The 13,792-nt window shown below is 32.7% G+C and overlaps 2 protein-coding genes and 1 non-coding gene across 3 annotated transcripts; all 3 read left to right on the forward strand.

Annotated features, from left to right (window-relative positions):
* Positions 1 to 3,049: 3,049 nt before the first annotated feature.
* On the forward strand, positions 3,050 to 5,670 carry LOC11414235 (transcription factor ALC). The gene is made up of 6 exons (XM_003589120.4): positions 3,050 to 3,527; positions 3,887 to 3,988; positions 4,079 to 4,144; positions 4,281 to 4,346; positions 4,927 to 5,214; positions 5,316 to 5,670. The coding sequence occupies exons 1-6, from the start codon at positions 3,327 to 3,329 to the stop codon at positions 5,394 to 5,396; spliced, it is 804 nt and encodes a 267-aa protein (XP_003589168.2). The 5' UTR covers positions 3,050 to 3,326; the 3' UTR covers positions 5,397 to 5,670.
* A 13-nt stretch (positions 5,671 to 5,683) lies between these two features.
* TRNAD-GUC (transfer RNA aspartic acid (anticodon GUC)) lies at positions 5,684 to 5,755 on the forward strand. Its single transcript has one exon. It is a non-coding gene; the product is annotated as a tRNA-Asp (tRNA).
* A 2,423-nt stretch (positions 5,756 to 8,178) lies between these two features.
* Positions 8,179 to 10,731, forward strand: LOC11428374 (probable BOI-related E3 ubiquitin-protein ligase 2). Its single transcript, XM_003589121.4, has 4 exons — positions 8,179 to 8,370; positions 8,539 to 8,639; positions 9,111 to 9,427; positions 9,977 to 10,731. Exons 1-4 carry the CDS (start codon positions 8,294 to 8,296, stop codon positions 10,502 to 10,504), a joined length of 1,023 nt encoding a protein of 340 aa, XP_003589169.1. The 5' UTR covers positions 8,179 to 8,293; the 3' UTR covers positions 10,505 to 10,731.
* Positions 10,732 to 13,792: the final 3,061 nt, after the last annotated feature.

Genomic DNA, 13,792 nt, shown 5'->3' on the forward strand with positions numbered 1-13,792 from the left:
TTGATTTTAAAAGAATGTATGTTTATCCATATTCTTTTTCTTCTTTTAAAATGACATTAATGTTAATTTTATCTTCTCTCTCTCTCTCTCTCTCTCTCTCTCTCTCTCTCTCTCTCTCTCTCTCTCTCTCTCTCTCTCTCTCTCTCTCTCTCTCTCTCTCTCTCTCTCTCTCTCTCTCTCTCTCTCTCTCTCTCTCTCTCTCTCTCTCTCTCTCTCTCTCTCTCTCTCTCTCTCTCTCTCTCTCTCTCTCTCTCTCTCTCTCTCTCTCTCTCTCTCTCTCTCTCTCTCTCCCCCCATAACTACATCTCATATCATGCTACACATATAATGAAGTCTTTATACAACATTTTTGACTTGATAAACTCTTGTATAGTCACTCCAAGACATATTAAACATTACCACCGGTCCAATAAGGCATATAACAAACTCCAGGCTCGTTTAGATTTGGTAGTCACATTTAACAGATTGATTCAGCTGTCAGTTGATTCTCCATTAGTTGATTATGTGTCTACTGACACTATTGTGTTAGTATAAAAGACATTTAAGCTCATGAAATGTCAAAGGAGTCCATTGATGAGAAGGGGCTAGGGAAAGCTTGAACCCAATTCCTACGGTGATGAATATAAGCGCAATTGAAATTCCAGGGGAGTTATACATTTGTGTATTGATAACACCATTCACTATTTCTTGAAGCTCTATCTCTCCCCCGGACAAACCATATAGCCAAGAGAAACCATGAACCAGAATAGAAGAGCTTGCCCCACCCATGAGTAAATATTTCATAGTAGCCTCATTAGACCGTACATCTTTCTTGGTATATCCAGATAGTAGTTAGGAGCATCTTTTATAAAAAATTATTGGGTGTCCAAATTAAGCTCATTTATAGCCCATGACGCATAACTTAGTTAAATTGGTATGATGTTGACTTGAGATCTTAAAATATGGTTAACTCCTAGTCTCAAATTCGATTTTTTCCATTTCTAATCTTCATTGGCTAATGCCTTCTTAAAAAAAATTGATCATGGCACATTTCTTGTGAGTCTTAACAACCCATATCCTAACTCCTACTTTCCCGTTTCTAAATATAAACAAATTTTACTTTTTAAGTTTATTTAATTAATGATGTATGTGGTCTATATTAATAAACCTAAAAAGTAAAATTTGCTTATATTTTAAAACGGAAGAAGAAATACAAGTTACCTAACCAAAATTGGCAGTTATTTCAGCCTAGCAAAACTTGAGCCCCAAAAAGGGAAGTCTAGCAAAGAAAAACAGAGGTAGGTGTTTTATTTTCTATGGGAAAATTAAGAGCAACACAACACGGTACCAAAAGTTGCCTCGGGAATGTCACATTTTGGCTCTATAATAAATTCGTCTTGCTGGTCGTTTTTGGTTGGATAAGACTGTGATGATTACTATGACGTCTTTGACTTTATTGAATTCTTTATTTTTTTCCTTTTTCCATTTTCATTTTTCAATAGGCATTAAACCTTTTTCTTTTCCTTCATAATCTGAAAGAACAAATATTGATGAACACGTCAAGAAACAATAAAACAAAACTATATCTGACACTGCAATAAATAATCAGTTTTCTCATAGCAGAAAACCAATGAACATTTTTCTTCAAAATAAATATGCATTCATATTTTTATACTATTATTATTTTACTTTATCGCTTCGCACAATAATTGAGCCATGCCTTCATAAAAGATAATAAGATTTTTTTTTTTTTTGACAGAAATAAGAAAATATTATATATCCAAGATATCAGCATATTTTCAATAATGTTACGTACACATACATTTTTTTAAGACAATGTTTAACTTTGGTCCATTGTAAATTATCAATTTATCATAGAATTATATTTTGTTCAATAGCTCTAGTACGTACACTTTGTTTTCCTGTTAATCACTTTGAAAATAATTAAAACTAGAATTCTCAATTCAGGATACTATGATTATCTACACCTCCTCCACCAATCATATGTGATATAAACTCATACACACTTTCATTTTCATATATATAATTCAATGAGTTAAAAGGTGGTGCACTTTCAATGTAAATTTATTTTACTCAATTAAATCAGAACTCATTAATTATTTTACCACTTCTTACAAATAATTTCAACATATATTAAAGAGTGAATTAACGATGTTGCAGAATAGTAAACTGTAATCGGATATTAGTATAAAACAATGTTGGTGCATGCACTTCAGACCCTAATCCACTTGCACCCTAAGAGATAGATGAAGAGATCCATTTGATTTAGAAAAGAATGAAAAAAACACGGTCAGAAAAAAACACAGTTAACATAAATGGTGTTTTTTCTTGACCAAAAAACATTAATGGTGATTTGGATATATACACATAGTAAAAGGAGATATATAATCGTTGGGGGTAAACTTAGTTTCAAATTCCAATCGCAGAAGAAAATATCATGGGGTATTAGGACGGATATGGAAACATCTTGAATAAAATATTATTTATATTGTTTTTTGATATAATTATAATGTGATTTGTGTTGTTGTTGAGAAATACTATGGTCATAAAAAATGATCGTATTTATATTCAATTTGTATGTGGTATTCAGGGTGGATCATACACTATCAATAAGTTTCTTACAAAAGATACAAGAGATATATGTACAAGAAATTATCTTCAACTAACTTCTTCAAAAACTACTAAATTTCTACCTATTTTCCAATCTCATTATATGAACAAGACTTAAAGATTTTCACTCATCTTAGATATTTACAATATTTTTCAACCCAATAATCTTACTCTCAACTCTTAACCTCTACAATTCATTAGAGTCATTTCATATTGGTTTTATAAGATTACACAAAAAAGAAAAAAAAATATTTTCTTGACCTTTAAACATTAAACACACACTAAAATGACATGGAAAAACCCAAACCCTACAATAATTTGTAGCCTGATGCACCTCATGCACCTAGCCATGACGAAAGCGCATGGCTCCATACATGCGCTTTCAATGTGAGATTTTAAAGCATGTCACAACACTACTTATGTTACTACTCTAATTCTAGTTTTACTTTGTGGCAAGACAGGATTTAAGAAGGTTTAAGAAAGTGGTAGAGAGAGAGAATACCAATTTAAAACGTTAATCCCGCTTCCATAAACCCAACGTCACTCTTTTTGTCCTGTTTTTCTATTTCTAACCTTCTTGCTCAGCATATCATATACTACTTGCATATCACTTGAGAGAACAGAACAGAATAGAAAACCATCAACATTCTCTCTCTCTCTCTCTCTCTCTCTCTCATATCTCTCTCTCTCTCTCTCAAAGTTTCATAATAACAATAATGGCTGGTTCTTCTGATGATGATATACACCAAACACACCCATCACTTGTTCCTCCTGATTCTCAAGACTTCTCCAATATATTCAACCAACTCATGGATCCATCTTCTTCATCATCTTTCAATTTTTCTGATCCCTATCCTCCTAATCCTTCCACCATCTCTTACCCTCCTCCTCATTTCACTTCTTCCTCTTCTGCTCAGGTATATATATAATTCTACTATCACTTCTTCAAATACATAAATAAATACCATAATTCAAACTTCCTTAGGTATATATATTGCACCATTAGGCCTTGTTTTCTAACACAGTGAGTTTGTCTAAATCACGAGTTTGTTTCTGCTAACACCGTGATATCAAACATACACACTTAATATGGTTTCATAGCTTAAGAAAAATCAAAAACAAAATTTGGTGGATCTTATGCTAGTATGCTACTTTTTTTTTCCAAGTTCAAAATTACATTTTGTGATTATTTCTATGTAACTTTTTTTAAATTTAGTTGATGGGTGATTATTTTGATAACTTTTTTTATTCTTTTTTGTTTGTTTTTGGTTTGAAGAATGATGAAGGTTCAGAGTTGCCATCATCAAAGGCTGCCCCACCACCACGTTCTTCTTCAAAGAGAAGCAGAGCTGCAGAGTTCCATAATTTGTCTGAAAAGGTTCAAAAAAAAATTACCCTTAAAAAGAAAGATTCTTTTACTTTTTTTTTTCTTTCTAATTTTTGAATTTTAATGAATGGAATGGAACAGAGAAGGAGGAGTAAGATTAATGAGAAATTGAAAGCCTTACAAAATTTAATTCCAAATTCTAACAAGGTGATGTATTTTTGTTAATTTTCTAGCATCTTATCCCATTTTATACTTTATTTTAATTTGTCTTACAAAATATTATTATTTTTCTTATTATTCTTATGGATGAGTGAGTAATTTTTTGTTTGCTTATTTTTTATAGACAGATAAAGCTTCAATGTTAGATGAGGCCATTGAATATTTAAAGCAGCTTCAGCTTCAAGTGCAAGTGAGTTTTCTTTCACTTAAGATGAACAATCAAACTTTAAAACATGTTAAATATTATGAATGTTTTTTTTTGTGCAACACATTTGTCCTTAACCATGTCAAATTGTCAAGTGTTGTTGATGAAACAAAAGGTTAAGGTTTGCCTGAATTGACTTATTTACGCTTATTTACCGGCATAAGCACTTGTGAGCGTGTTTCGGAGAGCTTATAGTTAGAAACACCTTATAATATGTATATAAGATATTTTCAACTTATTTTGGTAAGCTCTCCAGGCTAGCTTACGAAAACAACTTATAATTTATATGAAAACAGTTTAACTTTATATCATCTTTTGTTATAGAAATAGCTTATACGTGAACACTTATAAGTAAGCGTTTATGCATAAACGCTTAATCAAACAGTTTATCCAAACACAACCTATGACTCAATTGTTTAAGAAACTCATACTTATTGCAAGACTCTTTAAATATTTATTTTCTCTGTGAATGTTTCTTGAAAAATTTATCCAAAGTGACTGACTATAGGTCCATTATTCCTTCATGGACTAATTGTTACTTTAGTGTTTGTGATTAATTCTGCAGATGTTAATGGTGAGAAATGGTTATAGCTTGCATCCGATGTCTTTATCAGGAGGATCGCGACCTCCTACGATGTTTCCTCAGACTGAGTTGTTCAATCTTGATGAGGGTAATAGTGGGTTTCACAATTCTAACAATGCAATTACCCCGCCTACTAACAATGAATATTTCGCACGGCAAGCTTTTAGTTTTCCAGAACAATGCAGCATCTCAAATCAATCTGTTATCTTACCCTCGTCGACCAATATAGCTTCATTTGATACCTCATCAAGTTTTCAAACCTCTATTAAGGTTCATGTTGGATACTTTAACACTTCATAATACATAATAATATTTATTACTTCATTCATTAGTTTATTTAAATTAACAACTCTTATTTGTGCAATGTGAAGGATAATTTCTGCAACAACATGCCACAACTGATTTTGGATACAACAAGGATTGGAAAAACTCCTTCTTCAGATGTTTCTTAAACAGCTTGAATTCATCAGAGACAGAAATCCATTTTGTAAAAGGGTAGCTTTTTGTTCAGACATCATGATCTACACTTGAACTCAAATTTGACACTTGATTAGGTTGTTTGTGGCACAATTTTGTAACACTGTTTGACACAATCTTTGTGCCATTGATAACTACATTAAAATGTATTAACATTTTAAGAATTCTTCAATTACAAAATGAAGCTAATGAACATTCTGCAACACATGTAACCTCTTGCTTTGGATGATTTAGATTTTAGTGATTAAATTATTGCAAATCAGTCGTTGTAGTATAGTGGTAAGTATTCCCGCCTGTCACGCGGGTGACCCGGGTTCGATCCCCGGCAACGGCGATTTTTTTCTTAAATGTTTTGGTTGTCCACAAATGAATGACCCTACCTAGCTTTTAATTACTGTTACTTTAATTAATTATGATTTTCTTAGTTTTGAGTTCTTATTGAAGAGCCTGGTAACATTTAACGGAGAAACCAGTCCTATATAAGGTCTATGTAATTCTACACAAGAACAAAGCCTAATGTAGCAAGAAAAAAAAGTGGACAAGTTAGTTGATCGATTCAATTCAACCCGTTTTCAGGCTCATTGGCTAGTGTGTAACATCAAATTTTGTTTGATGTTCAAAATATTTTGATTTCTGTATAAGGTTGATAAAAAAGCAAGCTATGAGTAGTGTTCTACCTTTGAGCATGTGGAGTGTCATGAACAAAACAGATTTAGGAACATAGAGATAAAGGATGAAGACACGAATCTTAACGAAATACAAATAAGGAAGAAGTTGATATCTATGCATGCTAAGGCAATCAATTACTTGACACTAGTAGTGAACACTAATAGTAATCATCTTCCATCATCATCCCTACCTCTACTCTACCCTCATTTTAGACGTGGTCCTCACCCAACAACACAACAATAGGATTTGATTTTCTTCACATTTTTGGAAACTTGAGCTTTAGGTAACATTATGACGTTGCCTCAAAAAAATGGTAACAATGTGACCATGGATTGTTATTTTTTGAATCTTTTAGCATAGTCAAAGTAATACTTCATCCGTCCTATATTATGTGATTTACTTAGAGATTGTGATTTTCTCATTTTCGTATTTTGAAGTGATTTACTTAAAAAAAAAATTGTTCAAGAAAATTGTTAAGTGTGGCCAACAATCTTTGGCCATCCCATAAACATTTTGTTTTTAATTCCAAAATATTTTTGGGTACCCAACAACTTTTATTTAAAGATGATTTTAACGATCAAGAAAGACATGAACCGTAAAAATACTTTTATTTATTTATGATAGTAATTGTAAAGATGACATTTATGAAAAAGGAAAATATGAAATAAAAATATGACTTTTACAATGAAGCAAAATATGAGTAGTAAACATTACTTGTAGGATATACAACTTTTTTAGTAAATCAATACGATAGGATTACCGTAAAATATGTGTTTTTGTGCGATAGTGTAGGTTACTCACATAGGTGTTGAGATATAGATAACAATTTTTAGTACTTAGTTCTGTTCGAAATTATCCATGACTATCATGAAAGATTTTTTAATCGGTCTGAATTTCCTTTACTGATTGTTCTATTCTTTGGAAGGAGCTTTCTTCACCCTAACATGACACCAAAATGGTAGAAAGAAGATAAAGAGAGGAAGAATATGAAGGAAGATAAACGAGCAAAAAAGAGAGGGAAAGAGATAGAGTGAGAGGTAAAGGAAAGAGTGAACAAGGGATGGAGTTAGAAGACGCATTTTGTTGGTTGTAATGGTGATGCAAGTAAAGGATGTGGGAGACTCATATTTTAGAAGAAGATTGATGATGAAGGTAAAACGATAAGCCTCATATGATCTCTTTAACCTTCCTATGGCATATCAAGCCTCTTTTGATATATGGGAAGGAAATTTTTAGTTTTTATGAAGTTGTGAGTAAAATCATTTTTGGACAAAGAAAATTGAAAAGTGAGGAATAACCATTAAATAACTATGAGTTGTTGAAAATGTGAAAAACATAGGCATGTAAGAAAAACCAAGTAAAGTATATTTTTTATGGTGGAGTATTATAGTTCTTTTGAACTATGATTGTAATGCTAAGCAATGTGGGACATTTTTCAAGATGCTTCAATTTCAACCAATTGCAATAATCTTCGTCTTGATTAAAATTGTTACATATTTTTCTTCAACTGTCTACACATTGCCTAGCACCGACAATCACAGTTCAATAGAACTATAATAATCCACCATAGATAGTAAACTTCATTTGAAGCTAAACAACTTCAAGAATTTCTCATATTCATTTGTGGAGTCTGGGAGAGCGTCGAAAGCAGCAATGATCAAATGATCTAGGACCAACCAGAGCATGAGCACCACGTATCACTCTTGTATATTCAATACTTAACAAATAGTCATCACATGAGTGTTCAATGACAAAAATCAGAAAATTACTCTTCTCACTTATGAAATTACTCATTATCTTATATCAACGGCAGTTAATTGTTGTTCGGTATTTTTCAGCGGCTTCCGCTAAAACTTTTAAGATCGCTTCAATCACTTTTTAAGTCGCTTCAACCGATCTTAAAACCAGCAACGGCAGTTAAGTGCCATTGATATAAAGGAAGGAGAAGTTTCATAAGTGAGAAGAGAAATTTTTCAAAAATCACTTGGTGAGTTCATATTTGGGCCTAGATTGTCCAAATCTCAAAGTTGGTCCAATCCATATGATATCTTTAATTTCGTGAATAAATAAAGGAAAGAGGGGCAAGTGTGGAAATTCATAGAAGAAACTTCTTTCATTGTCCTCATCGCCATTCACATTCACATTCCCTCGAGAGACTTCTCTCTTCTCTCCTCCTTCTTCTTCCTCCTCCTCCTCCTCCTCCATGGCTTTCCTTCAAGACCAATTTCAACGCCACTACCAACAACAACAACAACCTCAACCACAAACCAAATCGTTCAGGTAATTACTATTTACACCCCTCTTAATATTCCCAAACAATTCCAATTTCTTTCTACCTTTCACTTTACCAATCATTTTTTAATCTCTTTTTCTTCTAATTTAATCTTGTAATTGATCCTTTAAGTATCTAATTCTTACTAATCTTAATTAATTTTTGGTTGATTTCAGAAATTTACAAACAATTGAAGGTCAGATGTCGCAGCAGATGGCTTTTTACAACCCTACTGATTTGCAGGATCAGTCTCAGCATCCACCTTACATTCCTCCATGTATGCAAATTCTTCGTCTTTATTCAATTTGTTTCATTTCCATGCTTTTTATTTCCAGCTGCATCAATTTATGCCTAAAAATTGAATTTTTAATGAAAAATATGAAATTTTAGGTTTATTGGTACTACCCTTTTGCTAATTTTGAGTCAAAATTGTTCCTTTTGTGTTCTAGAATGATTTAATTGCTTGAAATTTTAAATCTTTGAAGTCTATTTAATATTTTCTTTAGCTTTTTATAAGGGTTTTTTAGATATAAGCTACCCTTTTGATTATTTTGAGTCAAAATTGTTCCTTTCATGCTTTAGAATGATTTTGCTGCTTGAAAGTTTAAATCTTCGAAGTTCAGTCAATGTTTTCTTCAGCATTTTATTGAAGGGGTTTTTAGATTTAATTTTGGGATTCATATAGTCTGTTAAACCCTAGATTTTCATGTGTTCTGACTTTTTTATTTGTTATTTTTTTGGGGTATAGTTCATGTAGTTGGTTTTGCTCCGGGTCCTGTCATTCCGGCTGATGGAAGTGATGGTGGTGTTGATTTGCATTGGAATTTCGGTTTGGAACCCGAGAGAAAAAGACTAAAAGAACAGGATTTTTTGGAGAATAATTCTCAGATATCTTCTGTGGATTTCTTGCAACCTCGATCTGTGTCCACAGGGTTAGGATTGTCGCTTGATAACACTCGCCTGGCTTCAACCGGAGACTCGGCTTTATTGTCTCTCATAGGGGATGACATTGATCGCGAGTTACAGCAGCAGGATTTAGAGATGGACAGATTTCTCAAACTGCAGGTTAGCTCAGGTTTTTTATGTCTAGTTTAGCATCTTATTGCTTGATTTTGATTTGTAAGTGGATCTGTTCAGTGTTTCATTGCTTGAACTGAAAAATAAATTAAAGCAACATGTCAAAGTAGCATTTGTTGTACAAATGTTTTTGTGTTTGTTAGACAATGGTTTTGATATTTGACATTGTGTAGAGCCATTGTCCAAAGATATAGAAAAGATTTTGTCGAACATATTTTATTGTTATTTTTCTGTTGATTATGAAAGTGCTCTTATTAGTACTTGCAAGAACTGAATGAGAAAGATTTATTTAACGTACTTCTTCCTTTCAGTGTGTTGCATAAATACATGTATCACTGAATCGATTACTACACAAATCCGATCGAACTGATTTGAAGTTCAAATATCTGTTCTCTTTGTAGTAATTGCTTTGAAGTTCAAATGCCTTATATTCAAACCTGTATATTGTACTCATAAGAGCCTGATTTGGAAACTGAAGAAATGAAATCTCTCTCTTTCATATGAAAATGCTACACTAATTAATTTTCTCTCTAATAGGGTGAACAATTGCGGCAAACAATTTTAGAGAAAGTTCAGGCAACACAACTTCAAAGTGTTTCAATCATTGAAGACAAGGTCCTCCAAAAACTTCGCGAGAAAGAAACGGAGGTAGAAAACATCAACAAGAGGAATATGGAACTTGAAGATCAAATGGAGCAACTAAGTGTAGAAGCAGGTGCATGGCAACAACGAGCAAGATATAACGAAAACATGATTGCTGCTCTCAAGTTTAACCTCCAGCAGGCATATCTCCAAGGTAGGGACAGTAAAGAAGGGTGCGGTGACAGTGAGGTAGATGATACAGCTTCTTGCTGTAATGGTCGTTCACTTGATTTTCATCTGCTCTCCAATGAAAATTCCAATATGAAAGACTTGATGAAATGTAAGGCTTGCAGAGTCAACGAAGTGACAATGGTTTTATTACCTTGCAAGCATCTTTGCCTCTGTAAAGATTGTGAAAGTAAGCTTAGTTTTTGTCCTCTATGTCAATCCTCTAAATTCATCGGAATGGAGGTCTACATGTAACTGGATATTTTATTTCAACAGTATAAATCTCTAATTTTATGTTGAAAGTTATGTGTCCTGTGTTGTTGCTTATCGTAGTTATAGTTTAAGTTATTGTTCAACCATTGTAACAAGTACCGTGACACATTGTAACTAGTTTTTAAGTTGTATTTTACTGTAATGTAACGAATATCAGCTATTCAGTTTTAGTAAATTTTGGAAGGATGTCTGTCTATTAAAATGATACATGCATAATGTGCTATTATATGAGGTTCAAAAGTTTATGCTTTTGGGGATGATGAGTTATAATTGCGCGTGTCTAAATTCATATTGTGGATTATTGAAGATTTTCTCTTGGTTATCTATGAATATATGAGAAAATCTTCGGATGAAGAAGTTGTGATTAAGATCAATGATAATGAATCTGAAGCAATCCTATGTGAAATTATCGGGTTGGGTTAGACTTAGATCATTGAGTTGGTTGATAAATCATTCTCACATAACAAACTCATTCTCACTAGATATGTCGAAGACTATGTTTTTTTTTTTTCTCTTCTATGGTTTGGTTGTTTAGAAAGTGAGAAGAAAAAATATCTTTGTAAAATAAGATGTAATGAAGAGAATGAAAAGTCCTCGTAAGCATAGTTTAGTTGATTTGGGAGCTTATGCCGACATCCCTCACAATTCTCCAGAGGTCAAATTAAAAGGATCAAAATAAAAAATAGTATGCAGAGATCCCTCACAATTCTCCTGAGGTCAAACTTGAAAAATTTGACTCTAATCTCCAACGTCAAGCCATATTTTGCAAAACTATCTGCATTCTGATTAGCTTCTCTGTATAAAATGAGTCCAGAAATGTCATCAACGTGGTTATAAACTTGATAAATAGCTTCAACATGTGTTTCACAAGAACGTGTGTAAGCAACCATCTTTGAGAAGCATGATCCCATTCAAAGAACCTTTAAAGCCCTGAATGTAACAAAAAGTTACCTCTATTATCTCTAAGAACTCTTCCACAATCCACAAACATGAAGCCAAGGTGCGGTCCGTGTCAGAGTCTGTGCTTCTTGGTTCTGAAGTGGCTAGCTGCAAGAGATTAATGTTAGAAATGCCGTTTGCTGCCACCAAGGTTATCTTGTGAGTTGAGAAACAACTGCATGTTGGGCAACAATTTATTTTAAATACATGCATATTTTCCCACACAAGATGTAATTCGTTTTGATCAATAGACATGGACTTTGTTTTGAATAAATCCACACGTAGAATATGCCAAGAAGTATTAATATTATAATTCACCAGAGGAAGCAACTGAGAGCGCCAAACATCATTCCAAACCAAGCAAATACAGAAAGGAAGGTTGGATGCAAAATCTTCAACTAGCCCTCATCATGTCCCAAGAAATAAGGTGTAGAATTCTTATGGTCTCCTCAAATAAAACCTCTACCCAATTTATCAATATCTTCACATAAAAGATTTTTAAAAACACAATTTGAATTGCATAAGACCAGTGCCATCCAATATATTTTGAGGCCTAAAGAAGACTATATATGATGCTTTTTTTATATTAGAGAAATTAACATAAAAGTAACAAGCTCTACAAAAAAAAATTATTCATCACTCGTATATTAAAAATTCAATATCACTTTAAAAAAACAAAATAAAAATAAATAAAAATAAATAAATAAATAATATGTCATATAATTGCATTATTTTAAGAGCAAAGCAATTGCAACATTTTAGTTTCGTAAAGAAATAAAAAGACCTTTTGTTGGTTGTTTATTGAGCTAAAGCCCTAAACCCCGTGTATTTTGTTAAAAATAAGAAGAAGAATCCTGCTCTTCTCTCAGCCTTTTCGCTCCCACCCAGCTGAATTGTTGAAAATACCGATGTTTTAGTTAAGTAACGCTACGTGCTGTTTTAAATAAGGCAGAACACCTCATTTCTTATCTAAAATCTCAAAAACCTCTCTCAAATCACCAAAATTCAAAATTCATTCAAGTTCAAATCACACAACAATCCAATAACAAGTAAGTTTTCATAATCAAACACCATTAACCTTTTATGTTTATATGTTAGATTTTTTCTCTTAAATTAGAATTTTTTTTTTAGATTTAAGGTTTGTTTAAATTTTGGTTTTTTTGCAAGAAATCATACAATATTTTCATGAAAATGACTTGTGTTGCTTAAATGTTTAGATGTTCGCATGTTTATGTTGTAGTTTTCAGTTTTAGAGAATTTTTTAAGATTTAGGATTTGTTTAAAATTTGATTTTGCTTGCAAGAAATGATACAATGTTACATGTAAATGACTTATGTTGCTTAATTGTGTTTAGATGTTTGCACGTTAATGTTGTAGTTATGAGGTTTAGGGTTTATGTATAATTTGCACTCCAAGTGTTTGATGAAATGTTTGAATGAGTTTTTTATTGATTATTTTTAATTTCTTATTGTGTATATTTGAAACAATGGCCGGGTTGATCGACGTTCATGCACAATTCAACGGCGGAGAACCTCAGAGGTTGAAGGTTCGGTGTCTTGGTGTAACGTTAAGAGGTCTCAAGGATGAACTGAATGAATTCAACCAAGGAGTCAACCCCGGAGATACAAGGAGGGTGGAATACGTTCGGTATAAACGTCCAACGCTCGACGATGGAAGAATATCATTCAGTTGGGTGGAATTAACGAACGACAAAAACTTGATGAGCATGTTTTGGGAGCAGAACATGTTCTAGTGGATCGATATGCGGGTAACGTTGCTGAGATCAAATGAAGATATTATCAACCGTCTGATTCCGCCAGAAGATCGTGATTAGGTAGGGAATGCACCTTCCAACTACAACAATTGTCTTATCCTGAAATGAAAATTCAAACTTGTTAAACGCCAGTTCCTAAACATTCACCCGGCAGTTCTATTGTTCCATTCAAAAGATTAAATTTCTTTTAGGCTGATTTAGATGAAGGTATTAAAGTGTCAAGGAATGCACCTCATTCTTTTGACACTTGAATACCATCATTTAAACCAAGCCTAACAAGAATTTAATCTTTTGAATGGAATAATAAAACTTCCAAGTGAATGTTTGAGTCCTGATGTTTAGCAAGTTTGAATTTACCATTTCAGAGGTAAAATAATTACTACCTCCGTCCCTAATTATATGACCCTTTTGAAAAAATAACAGGAATTAAGATAGTGGATATTTGTATTAAATATGTTTGTAATTACTATTGTTTTTACAATTTTCTCCTTAAGAGAGAGTGTTGGTTTATGTTTTCAACATGTTATTTATTGCTGATTGAAGAAAAAGATGTATAA

The sequence above is a fragment of the Medicago truncatula genome, chromosome 1 (assembly GCF_003473485.1).
Source record: "Medicago truncatula cultivar Jemalong A17 chromosome 1, MtrunA17r5.0-ANR, whole genome shotgun sequence".
Classification (NCBI taxonomy): domain Eukaryota; kingdom Viridiplantae; phylum Streptophyta; class Magnoliopsida; order Fabales; family Fabaceae; genus Medicago; species Medicago truncatula.